The 20256-nt window shown below is 43.1% G+C and overlaps 1 protein-coding gene and 1 pseudogene across 1 annotated transcript; both read left to right on the forward strand.

Moving 5' to 3' along the window:
* Positions 1 to 1913: 1913 nt before the first annotated feature.
* Positions 1914 to 4094, forward strand: LOC149281709 (proprotein convertase subtilisin/kexin type 4 pseudogene; annotated as a pseudogene).
* Positions 4095 to 12413: 8319 nt separating this feature from the next.
* LOC149281710 (proprotein convertase subtilisin/kexin type 4-like) lies at positions 12414 to 18670 on the forward strand. The gene is made up of 5 exons (XM_089499033.1): positions 12414 to 13543; positions 13754 to 14140; positions 17297 to 17407; positions 17767 to 17806; positions 18530 to 18670. Exons 1-5 carry the CDS (start codon positions 12414 to 12416, stop codon positions 18668 to 18670), a joined length of 1809 nt encoding a protein of 602 aa, XP_089355159.1.
* The last annotated feature ends 1586 nt before the right edge of the window (positions 18671 to 20256 follow it).

The raw sequence follows: 20256 nt of genomic DNA on the forward strand, positions 1-20256 counted from the left end.
TATTGTTTCTAGAGTCGCCACTGGAGTGAAGTATTCACCGTAAGCAGACATGGAAGTTGTTAACCCATTAAAACTGCTAGTTTACCCCTTTGTTTTTATAGTGACTTCGCTATCAATACGTGGCTTGTGACTAAAAGTCCGATGAACAGTTTTCAATGATTATATTAATTCCACCTGTCTTGTGTTATTATAGATGTATTATAAATGTATGAAACGGATCAGGATTTTGTGTCGTTTTTCTTCTTAATAAAATTCCATGAACCCTGGTTGTACCTTTTGCTTCCCAAAGCTTCTGATTATGTCTCTTAATTAATGATGTCGCTGGTTGAAGAGTTGGGGCTTGCCTGATGCGCAGTGTATGATGTATGTTGTATGCATCTCTTCATTGCATAGTGTGATAGTTATGTACGGTGGTTTTATTGCCCATTGGGATAACACAAAATGTGTCCCCTACATTGCGATCATCCACAAGGAGTTCACGGTATGTCTGGAGCCGCTGCTGTTACAATGTTATGTCACAAAATGACTGAGCTGAAACCGGATGGTAATAAGAAAGTAGGTTTTTGAACCCTTGCAAGAAAAAAACACGTATTTGTTACAAGCAGAAAAAGAATAACTCGTAGCCTGATGGTCTACTCATTAAGTAGGTGTTTAGGGTACCAGAACCTGCATAAGTACACACTCCTGTGAAAAGCGCTTTGGGCATGCGCACGTTGACGATTGAAACACATAATATAGGCATTTAGATTAATGTTAGTGTATATTCTCATTAAAATAAGGTCATCATGGAGGACCTTGTGGATCCCACAGGTGACCGTCCCCAGGGTTATATATGTGTGTATGCATTAGCTAACACTGTATCACACTGGGGAAAAAAAAGATCATTAAATCATATTTAATTTTGTACAGGAAACACAGGAATAGAGTTTGACTGCAGACTCCGACCTTAATCAGTCCTTGGTCGCATCTTCACTCAGTCGTCGGGATAACAATATGCCGATCCCGTTCTTATCCCAAGACCTTGCTAGGACATACAGCTACATGCCATGGATTTGATGTTTTTATATCCGGAGCCATCTTGTTCAGTGTTCAAGGGTTGACCCTGCGACTGCTTGTCTTCTCGTGCCCTTTCTACACAATTTTTAACCCTTAATCAGGTCGCTTCTTTAAATGTCACTTTATTACTCTGTTACTTTATTACTCTTAGATTCTCTTGATAAGAGTCCCCAAGAGTTTTGTTTATATTACCACTAATATATTGGCATTATATCTATCTATCTATCTATCTATCTATCTATCTATCTATCTATATATATATATATATATACATATCTAACTCCACCATCCAAAAGTATGAGGTCACATAGAACTGTCTCTGAAAACAAATGTTGTCTATTAAAATGACATGAAATGCATCAGAAATACAGCACAGGCATCATTAATGTTATAAATGACTGAATGATTGTAGCTGAAAACGGCTGATTTTTCAGAGGCTCTTTATCACTCCCATCATTCCTGCGTTCCAACGGCACGTTGTGATTGCTAATCCAAGTTTAACTTTAAAAGGCCAATCAATCGTTAGAAAACCCCTTTGCAATTGTTATTTTCCAAGTGACCCCATATTTTAGAATGGTAGTCTGTGTGTGATATATATATATATATATATATATGTGTGTGTATATATACCGTGTTTATAATATATATATATATATATCACACGCTACTGGTTCAGAATTATATATTGAAATCATAACTGTAAGCATTTTCTAGCCGGCTTGTCGCTGAGAGTTCCGAGCCCCGCCCTGCTATTGTGATGTAACAGATGTGCCACGCCCTTCTACTGTGACATAGTGTAGGTTATAAAAGCACTGGCCGTTAGGCCAACAGATGCTTTTGTAAGCTGACAGTACAAGATGAGGAGCATAGCTCTGGTTTGCGTTGTTACTGTTCTGATCCATGTGATCTTTACTTTGGAGATTTACACAAATAGCTGGGCTGTGCACATACCTGATGGCTCTGTAGAGGCAGAACGTATTGCACAGAAATTCGGTTTCATCAACCTTGGGCAGGTGGTGCTTGGCAGTGATTTCTACCATCTATCTCATCGTGGCATTCAAAGGAAATCCTTCAGCCCTCACTGGGGTAGAAATATTCAACTGAAAAAAGAACCCAAGGTTAGCTGGTTTGAGCAGCAGACGCTGAGGAGAAGGGAGAAAAGACAGCCTGATATGGTTCCCACAGACCCCCTCTTCAGTTTGCAGTGGTACCTGGGTAAAAATCTTGACTTAGGCATCCAGACTGCTTGGAACCGTGGATATACCGGACGAGGCGTGGTGGTGACCGTTGTGGATGATGGGCTTGAAAAGGACCACCCCGATCTCGCATTAAACTATGATCCGGAAGCGAGTTATGATTTTAATGACGACGATCCTGACCCTCAGCCCCGATATAACTCATCTAATGAGAACAACCACGGGACCCGCTGTGCAGGCGAGGTGGCTGCGGTTGCCAATAATGATATCTGCGGCGCTGGAGTAGCATACAACGCTAGAATAGGAGGTGTGCGAATGCTGGATGGGATAGTCACAGACATTGTTGAAGCTCAGTCGTTGAGTTTTAACCCACAGCATATTGACATTTATAGCGCCAGCTGGGGTCCCACTGATGATGGAAAGGTACTGGATGGACCAGGAGTGTTGTCTTCTGAGGCGTTTTACAAAGGAATACTAAATGGCCGCCGTGGCCTTGGATCTATCTTTGTTTGGGCATCTGGAAACGGTGGCAGGAATGACAACTGCAACAGTAACGGCTACTCCAACAGTATCTACACTGTTGCTGTTGGGGGTGTCACAAATCATGGAACAGTCCCTTGGTACAGTGAGGCGTGTGCATGCAAACTTACAAGCACTTACAGCAGCGGTGGTGGTGAGGAAGAGACTTTTATCACCACTGATATACGCCACACGTGTACAGATAAACACACCGGGACTTCAGCCGCCACTCCACTTGCTGCCGGGATCCTTGCTTTGGCATTGGAGGCAAACCCAGCTCTTACATGGAGGGATATACAACATATCGTGGTAAGAGCGTCCAGTCCTGCCCACCTAATGGCTGACGATTGGGTCATAAATGGAGTGGGAAGAAAAGTGAGCCACTTTTTCGGCTACGGACTTTTGCATGCTGGACGAGTAGTGGAGCTGGCCGAAACATGGGAGACAACGCAGCCTCAAAGAAAGTGCCTCATAACAATTGTGAGCACCCCCAAAAAAGTGCATTCAGATCTGATTTTGACTTACAATGTCACTGCCTGTTCTGGGTCCCCCAATCACATAACATCCCTTGAGCATGTCCAAGCAAAAATGTCCCTCAGCTACAGTCGCAGAGGTGACCTGGAAATCTATCTTACCAGTCCTATGGGCACCCGTTCTGTGCTGATGGGCAAGAGACCACATGATACCAGCACTGATGGGTACAGAGATTGGTCCTTCATGACCACACAATCTTGGGATGAAAATCCATTGGGCCTTTGGACCTTAGAATTTAGGAACAGAGGAAGATACACCAACCACGGATTTCTACGTCACGTCACGTTGATTTTGTACGGGACAGATGAACACATGATGTCCAGGAAAATCAAGAAGTCTGTCATGAGAAAGTGTCTGAGGCGGGATAGAAATGGGTCGTGCATAGAATGTTTGGCACCATATTATACCTTTGGAAAGCTCTGTCTATCTTACTGCCCTGCCAAATACTTTAAGTTTACGCAGAGAGCGGAGGTGTCAGAGCCCAGCAGCTTTCACCTTGTTCGTTCTTGTGCCGCTTGCCACCCATCCTGCTTTACGTGTAAAGGGTCGTCTGCCAATAATTGCACTTCCTGTTCCCCTTTATACGAATATAATGGAAAAGACAACTCATGCGTAAGATCTGACTCCCCAAGTGTAGACTTACAGAACGCCTCATTCATCCGGATCCCTCAAACAACATTAGTGGCAGTTATAATGAGTGCGGCCATTGTAATGGTTATGGGACCGCTGGTGGTTTTCATTCACTGGTATCTACGAAAAAGATCACGAGTAGACCCCAGTCCCGTCTGATGGGCAACCACCGTGCTCTAAATCAGATCTGGAATCTGCGCAGGGAGGAGATTTCCTCTGCTTTTGAACACTGATGAGGACAAATTCAACAAGGGAGAGTAGAGACCCAACCTGACGCGGATAGCACTGTTACACCAATAAAATTCCTTTTACTATTTGGCAAAAATACCTTTTCCTTGCTATATTTTACAAATTTAGATTTTAAGTACCTGGAAATTTTATGTTGAATAATAAAACAATTAAACCGTGCTCGCATGCTTGAAGGAAAAGCTTAGACCGATCTCAGATTTCATATCTTGTGTGGATTCAAAAACAAGAATCAAGCATTCTATAGCAATGCACATTGATTAAAGATTGGAAATACATCATTTTTATGTGACTTAATGCCACCACTGACATGTTTTTTTTTGCATTTAAGTGACTTAAACCCAGAGGCTATTCCACTTTACATCACACGTAATCATACAGAAAAATATTTTGTTATATCTTACAGAAAATATATTTTGAGCATGAATGTCTATGTGTAAGGGTGAGTGAGCATGAATGTCTCTGTAACAGTGTATGTGAGCATGAATGTCTATGTGTAAGGGTGAGGGAGCATGAATGTCTCTGTAACAGTGTATGTGAGCATGAATGTCTATGTGTAAGGGTGAGTGAGCATGGATAAAGTATTATATATTGGAAACAATATTTATTTTATTCAACAATCGTTTTGCTTCAGATAATAAACATATAGACAGTGTTATGAGAATCCACACGAATTCCGTTCCGTACGCAAAAAAGATAAATGAAAAAGCGACAGATCACGAAACAGTAGCGTAATCGCTGCCAGGAGTAAAGATGGCGGATGCGCCTTGCAATTGGGAGGACGTGTCATCAGTTCTGACCAATACTGAGCGAGCATTCAGCCGCTAGAATGCGTGGACCAATCACAATGCTCTTTTCTCGCCAGCTGAGCAGGAAGCAGGAAGCGACGTTGTGTCAGAATGCTGTGAGGGAATCCGGTATGAGTGACAGGACATGAACCCGCTCCTGCTCCCTGTGTGTTTGGGGTTCGTGGTCGCCCTGCCGCCGGTACTGAATGCCAAGGAGAGCCGGTTTAGTGAGCAGGACGCGGCGCATTACAGGTAGAGATGGCGCTGCCGGTGACCGCGTTCCTTTATGTTTAAATGGGCCGGTGTTGGGGCTCCTACCGGAGTCGTCATTGTGGGTGTCTGTAGTACCACCAGAGGCGTATATAGGGTATGGCAGCCATGGCACGTGCCATGGGCGCCATCCCAAGGGGGGCGCCGGTGAGCGGCTTTTAAATGCCGCTCACCGGCATTTTTTTATTTTTTTTTTGATGCGGAGGAGAGAGAGGGGTGCCTAGCAACCGCTCGGCGCCCCTCATTCTCCTCCACGAGCCCTCTACCCCCATCCCGGTGCCGGCATTTCATGCAGAGCGCCGCAATATGCCGGCAAAAAGTGGTAAGGGAGGGAGGGAGGGGGGTAAAAAGTGGTAAGGGAGGGAGGGAGGGGGGTAAAAAGTGGTAAGGGAGGGAGGGAGGGGGTTAAAAAGTGGTGAGGGAGGGGGTGGGTTAAAAAGTGATGAGGGAGGGAGGGGGTTAAAAAGTGATGAGGGAGGGGGGTAGATATAAGTAAAGAGTGTGCATTAATGTGTGGATGCATTGAGTGAATGAGAGAGAGCATGAGTTAATGTGTGGATGAGTTGTCTGAATGAGGGCGAGCATGAGTTAATATGTGAATGTATTGTCTGAATGAGGGAGAGCATGAGTTAATGTGTGGATGAATTGTCTGAATGAGGGAGAGCATGAGTTAATGTGTGGATGAGTTCTCTGAATTAAAGTGTGAATTAGTGAGTGACTGTAAAAGTGTTTGTGTATCATAGATGTATAATTGTGGAAGAGCAAAGATGGCACTAGCAGGAGGTTTGAGCCTTGGGGACCGAGATGGCACAGGCAGGGTGTATATGGGACAAAGATGGCACTGGCCGGACTGTTTGGGGACAAAGTTGACTTGTGGTGGGCTATTTGGGGACAAAGATGGCAAATCTTATGTGTGTAATCTGGGTGCTGGCCAGGTTCTATGTCGGCAGTGTGGACGCCAGGGCTGGCTTTGCGGTGTGCAACCTGTGATCTATGCCTGTAATTTAGGGGGTTTTAAATATACCTTTAATGCCGTGTTTTTATGTGAATTCCAATTGATCTTTACCTGCAAAGCTGGGTTTTTGTGTTATGCTGTAGATCCATATCTGCTATGCTATGTTTCCATACATTATTTATGTGTACCTGCAAATACAGGGTTAATATGTCTTATTCAGTTGATCTATACCTGCGATGCTACGTTTCATATATTATTATTGTATACCTGCAAATACAGGACTTGTATGTCTGATTCTGTTTATTTGATATATACCTTCAGTGCTGAGATCACAAGTGAATTTCAATTGATCTGGGTTTGCGTGTTGATCTATACCCGCTATCGGCAGCAGGGACTAATATATATATATATATATATATATATATATATATATATAGGCAGCAGGGGCTAGTAAATGGGTTTTTATTTGGACAGGGGCGCAATTTCAGTGCTTGCCATAGGCGCTATTTTCAGTAGATACGCCTCTGAGTACCGCCAAATACCTTTATTCTGCCCGAGTGTAGTTAAACATTCGGCGATTAATGTTTCTTTTTTCCTTTGTCATCCTCAGGGATCGAGTGAAGTCCATGTTTTATCACGCTTACAACAATTACCTGGAGAATGCCTTCCCGTATGATGAGTTGCGACCTCTTACCTGTGATGGACAAGATACGTGGGGCAGGTGATGAGACTGCATCGAGAAAAACATGATTAAGTAGTAAATTGCCGAATATTGTAGGAGAGTACCAGACAATAGAGAAAGATTAAATAGGAATGAAGAAGGAATGTTAGTCACCCAGAATAAATTTAGTTGATTGTGGGGAATATGAAGATGGGTATTGCAGGCTATGAGAGCTGTAATAGAGAGAGTTACATACTGGACAGGGGCAGATATAGGAGATAAGGGGTTATTGGAGCATAAAGATAGAAAGTAAAATATAACTCACTTAAGTAGTGACCGGCATGACATAAATTTTACCAAATAAAAATCAGTGAAAAAAGCTTTCTCTCTCTCTCTACCGTTCTGTTTTTGTCTTTCAGTTTTTCTTTGACATTAATTGATGCTCTGGATACGTTACTAGTGAGTGTACATTTCATCTTGGGTGTTTGGGAGTCACAATTTATTTTCTGTATGGAGGTGGCATTATGCATTGAAAAGATATTTACATTAAAAGTGTATCCTACCTAACTTTAATCTCAACCTAATATGTAAAGGATACATGAAGTTACTCCTGTGACCTAGTGAATGTTTCCATCGCAACTTTAGAAGTAGCTTCTTTTTATCTTTCTGCATTTCAGTGGATATATATATATAAAAAAATATATATATTAGCTTTATTTTGCTAACAATCCCATTAATATATATATCCGCTTCTTGCACCCACAGTGCTATATTTTCCTTTTTAATGTCCCGAATAATCTCTGATCTCACGCATGTAAATTGAGAGTCTGGCGGGGGAACCGTCCCATAAACTAAAACGGTACCGTAAAACTGGGTGAGGGTGCATCCCCGCCTGCCTCCAGCAGAGGGAGCTCTGGGAATTGGTTGATGGTGCATTCCTGCCTGGCTCCACCAGAGGGAGCTCTGTGCCCATTGTGTAGCGCTGCGGAATACGATGGCGCTACATCAAACAGTGATAGTGTTTTGCTAACAGCAAGACCCTTGTGTTGCGGGACCCGGCGGGCTGCGCAGCGTACATCGACAGACTGGGATTTAAACCGCCTTACTTCGTAAAGAATCCGATCTCTACCAATAGCCTATTTTACCTTTACTGATGCTTTTCGCTCTCTTCTTGTTCTGCAGAAGATGGCGGGAGGATACGGCGTGATGGCAGATGATGAAACCATCGATTATTCCGTCCACGAGGCATGGAACGAGGCCACAAACGTCTATTTGATTGTGATTCTCGTCAGCTTTGGACTCTTCATGTATGCAAGGAAGTGAGTTACGTTTGTCTTAGTGGGAGATTCTTCACGACATTCTAGAGTAATTAAGAAAATGTGATATCTAATAATATGTATTAATCCCTGTGACAGAATTACCTGTCATACAGGGGCCCAAGGTACTCAGATCATTAACAGGATGGCTACCAGGGGGATATTCAGTAGCTAAAGGGGATTAAAGGTTGGGTTGTCTACCTGTTTATCAATGTTAATTTATGTTAATGAAGTTCTGTGGCTATATCAGTCTATGTTTTACAACAATAAACTGTTCATTCCTGCTGTACTCAGTTCAAGGTAGTTGTGTCTACTTATTGGGTACACATAGCAGGGTTCCAATTATGGAATTATTTAAACATAATATGTAACCTTTCATCAAGTCGGTGGGCAACCGGAGCAAAAGTGGTGGATGTGTTAACTTTTGCATTTTGATCTAGGATGGTGGCCATTGAATCGAAATATCCTCTAGACTGTAAGTTTACGGACCGGTCTCTATTTACTTAACGTAAATGATCATTTTTAATCTGTCGGTTTTAGTTTTGTCAGACTCTTTGAATGTATGGACTATATGAAGGGCTATATGCACAAATTGTTAGCGCTGTATGAATAAAAGGTAATATTCTTGATGTTTTTCAGCACGGAAACACGATCATCACGGTCAAAGTGACAGCGTCCAGCTTACCGTGGAATGAGGAGAGCTCTGGTCTCGTGTGTTTGTGTGTGTGTGTATATATATATATATATATATATACACATTACAAAGCTTCCGCATGAAGAGGACGTGTTGGCGGGTCACCGCCTGTTACCAGCCACACTAAACATGTTGGTGTCTGTGCAGCGATCAGATGAGGGACCGGATTATATACAAAACCGAACAACAAATACTTTTTTTACATATTTATTTCATGCTTCTAGTGCCGTTCTGTACACCCAGTGCCCTCCCGCGGTCTGCCATCTGTACCTCATCTCAAGAAGCTGCCATGTTTGTGAGGGCGAAATGTAGTTAACCCATTAAAACTGATAGTCGGCATAAAAAGTATAAATCAGGCTATTAATATGTGGCTTGTGTTTATATTATGACTAAAGATCATCTGAGCAGTTGTCAGTTATTACAGATTAAATGGACTACATGTCTGTGCATAGATGTATGCGCCCTCTGCTGAAGTCTGTGAGCAGCGTCCAGGAGCTGCAGTGCAGGTAAGGGGTGGGGAGGGAGTTTGAATGAGAATGTGTGATTGAGGGAATGAATCTGTGAATGAATGAGTATATGAATGAATGAGTGTGTGTGTGATAGCATGGATGTGTAAGTGCTGGAACCTAGGCATGATGGGACTGTGATTGCTGTTAGCAATCACACTCCTATCATGCCAAGTCAGCCAGTACATGCTGAAACCTAGCTAGCTGCCCCCCTTGTCTATGGATGCTGCCCGCAGTATGGGGTCTCCACATCACTTACAGCCATCCTGTACCAGCATGTACTGGCTGACTTGGCATGATAGGAGTGTGATTGCTAACAGCAATCACAGTCCCATCATGCCTAGGTTTCAGCATTTACTGGTTGGATGTGTAAGTGCTGGAACCTAGGCATGATGGGACTTTGATTGCTGTTAGTAATCAAACTCCTATCATGCCAAGTCAGCCAGTACATGCTGAAACCTAGCTAGCTGCCCCCCTTGTCTATTGATGCTGCCAGCAGTATGGGGTCTGCCCATCACTTACAGCCACCCTGTACCAGCATACACTGGCTGACTTGGCATGATAGGAGTGTGATTGCTAACAGTGGCAGAGCCTGTCCTGGTGTGTGTGTGTGTTTGGATGTGGGTGTGGCAGAGCCTGTCCTGATGTGTGTGGGTGTCTGTGTGGCAGAGCCTGTCCTGGTGTGTGTGTATGTTTGGTTGTCGGTGTGGCAGAGCCTGTCCTGGTGTGTGTGTCTGAGTGTTGGTGTGACAGAGCCTGTGTTGGTGTGTGTGTCTGGGTGTTGGTGTGACAGAGCCTGTGTTGGTGTGTGTGTTTGGTCATCTGTTCCTGGCACTTAACTTACAGTAGGAATTATTTAATTTATATTTATCCAGAGATAAAATGCCCTCCTGAAGTTGTAGTGACCTCAGGGGACAAAATGTTCAAGGCCCTGAAATCATTTAGTGGAAAAGTTATTTATTGTGTTATAATATTTATTTCAAGGATTAGTCGCACTCAATTGTGGCTTCAGGCTTCCCATGTTGAATGATCAAGTATTATTTTAGCCCAATAACAAAAGTATAATTCCATAGCACATTACTTTTGGAAATTATGAATGCCCCCCCAGTTTGACTGTGGTATCTTGTGTTCCCCCCCTATATATTGTTTCTAGAGTCGCCACTGGAGTGAAGTATTCACCGTAAGCAGACATGGAAGTTGTTAACCCATTAAAACTGCTAGTTTACCCCTTTGTTTTTATAGTGACTTCGCTATCAATACGTGGCTTGTGACTAAAAGTCCGATGAACAGTTTTCAATGATTATATTAATTCCACCTGTCTTGTGTTATTATAGATGTATTATAAATGTATGAAACGGATCAGGATTTTGTGTCGTTTTTCTTCTTAATAAAATTCCATGAACCCTGGTTGTACCTTTTGCTTCCCAAAGCTTCTGATTATGTCTCTTAATTAATGATGTCGCTGGTTGAAGAGTTGGGGCTTGCCTGATGCGCAGTGTATGATGTATGTTGTATGCATCTCTTCATTGCATAGTGTGATAGTTATGTACGGTGGTTTTATTGCCCATTGGGATAACACAAAATGTGTCCCCTACATTGCGATCATCCACAAGGAGTTCACGGTATGTCTGGAGCCGCTGCTGTTACAATGTTATGTCACAAAATGACTGAGCTGAAACCGGATGGTAATAAGAAAGTAGGTTTTTGAACCCTTGCAAGAAAAAAACACGTATTTGTTACAAGCAGAAAAAGAATAACTCGTAGCCTGATGGTCTACTCATTAAGTAGGTGTTTAGGGTACCAGAACCTGCATAAGTACACACTCCTGTGAAAAGCGCTTTGGGCATGCGCACGTTGACGATTGAAACACATAATATAGGCATTTAGATTAATGTTAGTGTATATTCTCATTAAAATAAGGTCATCATGGAGGACCTTGTGGATCCCACAGGTGACCGTCCCCAGGGTTATATATGTGTGTATGCATTAGCTAACACTGTATCACACTGGGGAAAAAAAAGATCATTAAATCATATTTAATTTTGTACAGGAAACACAGGAATAGAGTTTGACTGCAGACTCCGACCTTAATCAGTCCTTGGTCGCATCTTCACTCAGTCGTCGGGATAACAATATGCCGATCCCGTTCTTATCCCAAGACCTTGCTAGGACATACAGCTACATGCCATGGATTTGATGTTTTTATATCCGGAGCCATCTTGTTCAGTGTTCAAGGGTTGACCCTGCGACTGCTTGTCTTCTTGTGCCCTTTCTACACAATTTTTAACCCTTAATCAGGTCGCTTCTTTAAATGTCACTTTATTACTCTGTTACTTTATTACTCTTAGATTCTCTTGATAAGAGTCCCCAAGAGTTTTGTTTATATTACCACTAATATATTGGCATTATATCTATCTATCTATCTATCTATCTATCTATCTATCTATATATATATATATACATATCTAACTCCACCATCCAAAAGTATGAGGTCACATAGAACTGTCTCTGAAAACAAATGTTGTCTATTAAAATGACATGAAATGCATCAGAAATACAGCACAGGCATCATTAATGTTATAAATGACTGAATGATTGTAGCTGAAAACGGCTGATTTTTCAGAGGCTCTTTATCACTCCCATCATTCCTGCGTTCCAACGGCACGTTGTGATTGCTAATCCAAGTTTAACTTTAAAAGGCCAATCAATCGTTAGAAAACCCCTTTGCAATTGTTATTTTCCAAGTGACCCCATATTTTAGAATGGTAGTCTGTGTGTGATATATATATATATATATATGTGTGTGTATATATACCGTGTTTATAATATATATATATATATATCACACGCTACTGGTTCAGAATTATATATTGAAATCATAACTGTAAGCATTTTCTAGCCGGCTTGTCGCTGAGAGTTCCGAGCCCCGCCCTGCTATTGTGATGTAACAGATGTGCCACGCCCTTCTACTGTGACATAGTGTAGGTTATAAAAGCACTGGCCGTTAGGCCAACAGATGCTTTTGTAAGCTGACAGTACAAGATGAGGAGCATAGCTCTGGTTTGCGTTGTTACTGTTCTGATCCATGTGATCTTTACTTTGGAGATTTACACAAATAGCTGGGCTGTGCACATACCTGATGGCTCTGTAGAGGCAGAACGTATTGCACAGAAATTCGGTTTCATCAACCTTGGGCAGGTGGTGCTTGGCAGTGATTTCTACCATCTATCTCATCGTGGCATTCAAAGGAAATCCTTCAGCCCTCACTGGGGTAGAAATATTCAACTGAAAAAAGAACCCAAGGTTAGCTGGTTTGAGCAGCAGACGCTGAGGAGAAGGGAGAAAAGACAGCCTGATATGGTTCCCACAGACCCCCTCTTCAGTTTGCAGTGGTACCTGGGTAAAAATCTTGACTTAGGCATCCAGACTGCTTGGAACCGTGGATATACCGGACGAGGCGTGGTGGTGACCGTTGTGGATGATGGGCTTGAAAAGGACCACCCCGATCTCGCATTAAACTATGATCCGGAAGCGAGTTATGATTTTAATGACGACGATCCTGACCCTCAGCCCCGATATAACTCATCTAATGAGAACAACCACGGGACCCGCTGTGCAGGCGAGGTGGCTGCGGTTGCCAATAATGATATCTGCGGCGCTGGAGTAGCATACAACGCTAGAATAGGAGGTGTGCGAATGCTGGATGGGATAGTCACAGACATTGTTGAAGCTCAGTCGTTGAGTTTTAACCCACAGCATATTGACATTTATAGCGCCAGCTGGGGTCCCACTGATGATGGAAAGGTACTGGATGGACCAGGAGTGTTGTCTTCTGAGGCGTTTTACAAAGGAATACTAAATGGCCGCCGTGGCCTTGGATCTATCTTTGTTTGGGCATCTGGAAACGGTGGCAGGAATGACAACTGCAACAGTAATGGCTACTCCAACAGTATCTACACTGTTGCTGTTGGGGGTGTCACAAATCATGGAACAGTCCCTTGGTACAGTGAGGCGTGTGCATGCAAACTTACAAGCACTTACAGCAGCGGTGGTGGTGAGGAAGAGACTTTTATCACCACTGATATACGCCACACGTGTACAGATAAACACACCGGGACTTCAGCCGCCACTCCACTTGCTGCCGGGATCCTTGCTTTGGCATTGGAGGCAAACCCAGCTCTTACATGGAGGGATATACAACATATCGTGGTAAGAGCGTCCAGTCCTGCCCACCTAATGGCTGACGATTGGGTCATAAATGGAGTGGGAAGAAAAGTGAGCCACTTTTTCGGCTACGGACTTTTGCATGCTGGACGAGTAGTGGAGCTGGCCGAAACATGGGAGACAACGCAGCCTCAAAGAAAGTGCCTCATAACAATTGTGAGCACCCCCAAAAAAGTGCATTCAGATCTGATTTTGACTTACAATGTCACTGCCTGTTCTGGGTCCCCCAATCACATAACATCCCTTGAGCATGTCCAAGCAAAAATGTCCCTCAGCTACAGTCGCAGAGGTGACCTGGAAATCTATCTTACCAGTCCTATGGGCACCCGTTCTGTGCTGATGGGCAAGAGACCACATGATACCAGCACTGATGGGTACAGAGATTGGTCCTTCATGACCACACAATCTTGGGATGAAAATCCATTGGGCCTTTGGACCTTAGAATTTAGGAACAGAGGAAGATACACCAACCACGGATTTCTACGTCACGTCACGTTGATTTTGTACGGGACAGATGAACACATGATGTCCAGGAAAATCAAGAAGTCTGTCATGAGAAAGTGTCTGAGGCGGGATAGAAATGGGTCGTGCATAGAATGTTTGGCACCATATTATACCTTTGGAAAGCTCTGTCTATCTTACTGCCCTGCCAAATACTTTAAGTTTACGCAGAGAGCGGAGGTGTCAGAGCCCAGCAGCTTTCACCTTGTTCGTTCTTGTGCCGCTTGCCACCCATCCTGCTTTACGTGTAAAGGGTCGTCTGCCAATAATTGCACTTCCTGTTCCCCTTTATACGAATATAATGGAAAAGACAACTCATGCGTAAGATCTGACTCCCCAAGTGTAGACTTACAGAACGCCTCATTCATCCGGATCCCTCAAACAACATTAGTGGCAGTTATAATGAGTGCGGCCATTGTAATGGTTATGGGACCGCTGGTGGTTTTCATTCACTGGTATCTACGAAAAAGATCACGAGTAGACCCCAGTCCCGTCTGATGGGCAACCACCGTGCTCTAAATCAGATCTGGAATCTGCGCAGGGAGGAGATTTCCTCTGCTTTTGAACACTGATGAGGACAAATTCAACAAGGGAGAGTAGAGACCCAACCTGACGCGGATAGCACTGTTACACCAATAAAATTCCTTTTACTATTTGGCAAAAATACCTTTTCCTTGCTATATTTTACAAATTTAGATTTTAAGTACCTGGAAATTTTATGTTGAATAATAAAACAATTAAACCGTGCTCGCATGCTTGAAGGAAAAGCTTAGACCGATCTCAGATTTCATATCTTGTGTGGATTCAAAAACAAGAATCAAGCATTCTATAGCAATGCACATTGATTAAAGATTGGAAATACATCATTTTTATGTGACTTAATGTCACCACTGACATGTTTTTTTTTGCATTTAAGTGACTTAAACCCAGAGGCTATTCCACTTTACATCACACGTAATCATACAGAAAAATATTTTGTTATATCTTACAGAAAATATATTTTGAGCATGAATGTCTATGTGTAAGGGTGAGTGAGCATGAATGTCTCTGTAACAGTGTATGTGAGCATGAATGTCTATGTGTAAGGGTGAGGGAGCATGAATGTCTCTAACAGTGTATGTGAGCATGAATGTCTATGTGTAAGGGTGAGTGAGCATGGATAAAGTATTATATATTGGAAACAATATTTATTTTATTCAACAATCGTTTTGCTTCAGATAATAAACATATAGACAGTGTTATGAGAATCCACACGAATTCCGTTCCGTACGCAAAAAAGATAAATGAAAAAGCGACAGATCACGAAACAGTAGCGTAATCGCTGCCAGGAGTAAAGATGGCGGATGCGCCTTGCAATTGGGAGGACGTGTCATCAGTTCTGACCAATACTGAGCGAGCATTCAGCCGCTAGAATGCGTGGACCAATCACAATGCTCTTTTCTCGCCAGCTGAGCAGGAAGCAGGAAGTGACGTTGTGTCAGAATGCTGTGAGGGAATCCGGTATGAGTGACAGGACATGAACCCGCTCCTGCTCCCTGTGTGTTTGGGGTTCGTGGTCGCCCTGCCGCCGGTACAGAATGCCAAGGAGAGCCGGTTTAGTGAGCAGGATGCGGCGCATTACAGGTAGAGATGGCGCTGCCGGTGACCGCGTTCCTTTATGTTTAAATGGGCCGGTGTTGGGGCTCCTACCGGAGTCGTCATTGTGGGTGTCTGTAGTACCACCAGAGGCGTATATAGGGTATGGCAGCCATGGCACGTGCCATGGGCGCCATCCCAAGGGGGGCGCCGGTGAGCGGCTTTTAAATGCCGCTCACCGGCATTTTTTTATTTTTTTTTTGATGCGGAGGAGAGAGAGGGGTGCCTAGCAACCGCTCGGCGCCCCTCATTCTCCTCCACGAGCCCTCTACCCCCATCCCGGTGCCGGCATTTCATGCAGAGCGCCGCAATATGCCGGCAAAAAGTGGTAAGGGAGGGAGGGAGGGGGGTAAAAAGTGGTAAGGGAGGGAGGGAGGGGGGTAAAAAGTGGTAAGGGAGGGAGGGAGGGGGTTAAAAAGTGGTGAGGGAGGGGGTGGGTTAAAAAGTGATGAGGGAGGGAGGGGGTTAAAAAGTGATGAGGGAGGGGGGTAGATATAAGTAAAGAGTGTGCATTAATGTGTGGATGCATTGAGTGAATGAGAGAGAGCATGAGTTAATGTGTGGATGAGTTGTCTGAATGAGGGCGAGCATGAGTTAATATGTGAATGTATTGTCTGAATGAGGGAGAGCATGAGTTAATGTGTGGATGAATTGTCTGAATGAGGGAGAGCATGAGTTAATGTGTGGATGAGTTCTCTGAATTAAAGTGTGAATTAGTGAGTGACTGTAAAAGTGTTTGTGTATCATAGATGTATAATTGTGGAAGGGCAAAGATGGCACTAGCAGGAGGTTTGAGCCTTGGGGACCGAGATGGCACAGGCAGGGTGTATATGGGACAAAGATGGCACTGGCCGGACTGTTTGGGGACAAAGTTGACTTGTGGTGGGCTATTTGGGGACAAAGATGGCAAATCTTATGTGTGTAATCTGGGTGCTGGCCAGGTTCTATGTCGGCAGTGTGGACGCCAGGGCTGGCTTTGCGGTGTGCAACCTGTGATCTATGCCTGTAATTTAGGGGGTTTTAAATATACCTTTAATGCCGTGTTTTTATGTGAATTCCAATTGATCTTTACCTGCAAAGCTGGGTTTTTGTGTTATGCTGTAGATCCATATCTGCTATGCTATGTTTCCATACATTATTTATGTGTACCTGCAAATACAGGGTTAATATGTCTTATTCAGTTGATCTATACCTGCGATGCTACGTTTCATATATTATTATTGTATACCTGCAAATACAGGACTTGTATGTCTGATTCTGTTTATTTGATATATACCTTCAGTGCTGAGATCACAAGTGAATTTCAATTGATCTGGGTTTGCGTGTTGATCTATACCCGCTATCGGCAGCAGGGACTAATATATATATATATATATATATATATATATATAGGCAGCAGGGGCTAGTAAATGGGTTTTTATTTGGACAGGGGCGCAATTTCAGTGCTTGCCATAGGCGCTATTTTCAGTAGATACGCCTCTGAGTACCGCCAAATACCTTTATTCTGCCCGAGTCTAGTTAAACATTCGGCGATTAATGTTTCTTTTTTCCTTTGTCATCCTCAGGGATCGAGTGAAGTCCATGTTTTATCACGCTTACAACAATTACCTGGAGAATGCCTTCCCGTATGATGAGTTGCGACCTCTTACCTGTGATGGACAAGATACGTGGGGCAGGTGATGAGACTGGATCGAGAAAAACATGATTAAGTAGTAAATTGCCGAATATTGTAGGAGAGTACCAGACAATAGAGAAAGATTAAATAGGAATGAAGAAGGAATGTTAGTCACCCAGAATAAATTTAGTTGATTGTGGGGAATATGAAGATGGGTATTGCAGGCTATGAGAGCTGTAATAGAGAGAGTTACATACTGGACAGGGGCAGATATAGGAGATAAGGGGTTATTGGAGCAGAAAGATAGAAAGTAAAATATAACTCACTTAAGTAGTGACCGGCATGACATAAATTTTACCAAATAAAAATCAGTGAAAAAAGCTTTCTCTCTCTCTCTACCGTTCTGTTTTTGTCTTTCAGTTTTTCTTTGACATTAATTGATGCTCTGGATACGTTACTAGTGAGTGTACATTTCATCTTGGGTGTTTGGGAGTCACAATTTATTTTCTGTATGGAGGTGGCATTATGCATTGAAAAGATATTTACATTAAAAGTGTATCCTACCTAACTTTAATCTCAACCTAATATGTAAAGGATACATGAAGTTACTCCTGTGACCTAGTGAATGTTTCCATCGCAACTTTAGAAGTAGCTTCTTTTTATCTTTCTGCATTTCAGTGGATATATATATATAAAAAAATATATATATTAGCTTTATTTTGCTAACAATCCCATTAATATATATATCCGCTTCTTGCACCCACAGTGCTATATTTTCCTTTTTAATGTCCCGAATAATCTCTGATCTCACGCATGTAAATTGAGAGTCTGGCGGGGGAACCGTCCCATAAACTAAAACGGTACCGTAAAACTGGGTGAGGGTGCATCCCCGCCTGCCTCCAGCAGAGGGAGCTCTGGGAATTGGTTGATGGTGCATTCCTGCCTGGCTCCACCAGAGGGAGCTCTGTGCCCATTGTGTAGCGCTGCGGAATACGATGGCGCTACATCAAACAGTGATAGTGTTTTGCTAACAGCAAGACCCTTGTGTTGCGGGACCCGGCGGGCTGCGCAGCGTACATCGACAGACTGGGATTTAAACCGCCTTACTTCGTAAAGAATCCGATCTCTACCAATAGCCTATTTTACCTTTACTGATGCTTTTCGCTCTCTTCTTGTTCTGCAGAAGATGGCGGGAGGATACGGCGTGATGGCAGATGATGAAACCATCGATTATTCCGTCCACGAGGCATGGAACGAGGCCACAAACGTCTATTTGATTGTGATTCTCGTCAGCTTTGGACTCTTCATGTATGCAAGGAAGTGAGTTACGTTTGTCTTAGTGGGAGATTCTTCACGACATTCTAGAGTAATTAAGAAAATGTGATATCTAATAATATGTATTAATCCCTGTGACAGAATTACCTGTCATACAGGGGCCCAAGGTACTCAGATCATTAACAGGATGGCTACCAGGGGGATATTCAGTAGCTAAAGGGGATTAAAGGTTGGGTTGTCTACCTGTTTATCAATGTTAATTTATGTTAATGAAGTTCTGTGGCTATATCAGTCTATGTTTTACAACAATAAACTGTTCATTCCTGCTGTACTCAGTTCAAGGTAGTTGTGTCTACTTATTGGGTACACATAGCAGGGTTCCAATTATGGAATTATTTAAACATAATATGTAACCTTTCATCAAGTCGGTGGGCAACCGGAGCAAAAGTGGTGGATGTGTTAACTTTTGCATTTTGATCTAGGATGGTGGCCATTGAATCGAAATATCCTCTAGACTGTAAGTTTACGGACCGGTCTCTATTTACTTAACGTAAATGATCATTTTTAATCTGTCGGTTTTAGTTTTGTCAGACTCTTTGAATGTATGGACTATATGAAGGGCTATATGCACAAATTGTTAGCGCTGTATGAATAAAAGGTAATATTCTTGATGTTTTTCAGCACGGAAACACGATCATCACGGTCAAAGTGACAGCGTCCAGCTTACCGTGGAATGAGGAGAGCTCTGGTCTCGTGTGTTTGTGTGTGTGTGTATATATATATATATATATATATACACATTACAAAGCTTCCGCATGAAGAGGACGTGTTGGCGGGTCACCGCCTGTTACCAGCCACACTAAACATGTTGGTGTCTGTGCAGCGATCAGATGAGGGACCGGATTATATACAAAACCGAACAACAAATACTTTTTTTACATATTTATTTCATGCTTCTAGTGCCGTTCTGTACACCCAGTGCCCTCCCGCGGTCTGCCATCTGTACCTCATCTCAAGAAGCTGCCATGTTTGTGAGGGCGAAATGTAGTTAACCCATTAAAACTGATAGTCGGCATAAAAAGTATAAATCAGGCTATTAATATGTGGCTTGTGTTTATATTATGACTAAAGATCATCTGAGCAGTTGTCAGTTATTACAGATTAAATGGACTACATGTCTGTGCATAGATGTATGCGCCCTCTGCTGAAGTCTGTGAGCAGCGTCCAGGAGCTGCAGTGCAGGTAAGGGGTGGGGAGGGAGTTTGAATGAGAATGTGTGATTGAGGGAATGAATCTGTGAATGAATGAGTATATGAATGAATGAGTGTGTGTGTGATAGCATGGATGTGTAAGTGCTGGAACCTAGGCATGATGGGACTGTGATTGCTGTTAGCAATCACACTCCTATCATGCCAAGTCAGCCAGTACATGCTGAAACCTAGCTAGCTGCCCCCCTTGTCTATGGATGCTGCCCGCAGTATGGGGTCTCCACATCACTTACAGCCATCCTGTACCAGCATGTACTGGCTGACTTGGCATGATAGGAGTGTGATTGCTAACAGCAATCACAGTCCCATCATGCCTAGGTTTCAGCATTTACTGGTTGGATGTGTAAGTGCTGGAACCTAGGCATGA

Source organism: Sceloporus occidentalis, unplaced genomic scaffold (assembly GCF_023333645.1).
Source record: "Sceloporus occidentalis isolate IW3139 unplaced genomic scaffold, rSceOcc1.0.p SCAF_128, whole genome shotgun sequence".
NCBI lineage: Eukaryota > Metazoa > Chordata > Lepidosauria > Squamata > Phrynosomatidae > Sceloporus > Sceloporus occidentalis.

Coding starts and splice junctions, on each gene's coding strand:
- LOC149281710 (XM_089499033.1), top strand. CDS start 12,414: ATGAGGAGCATAGCTCTGGTTTGCGTTGTTACTGTTCTGATCCATGTG. Junction 13,544..13,753: donor GCTTTGGCATTGGAGGCAAA/CCCAGCTCTTAC, acceptor CATAACAATTGT/GAGCACCCCCAAAAAAGTGC. Junction 17,807..18,529: donor ATGCTCTGGATACGTTACTA/GTGAGTGTACAT, acceptor CTTGTTCTGCAG/AAGATGGCGGGAGGATACGG.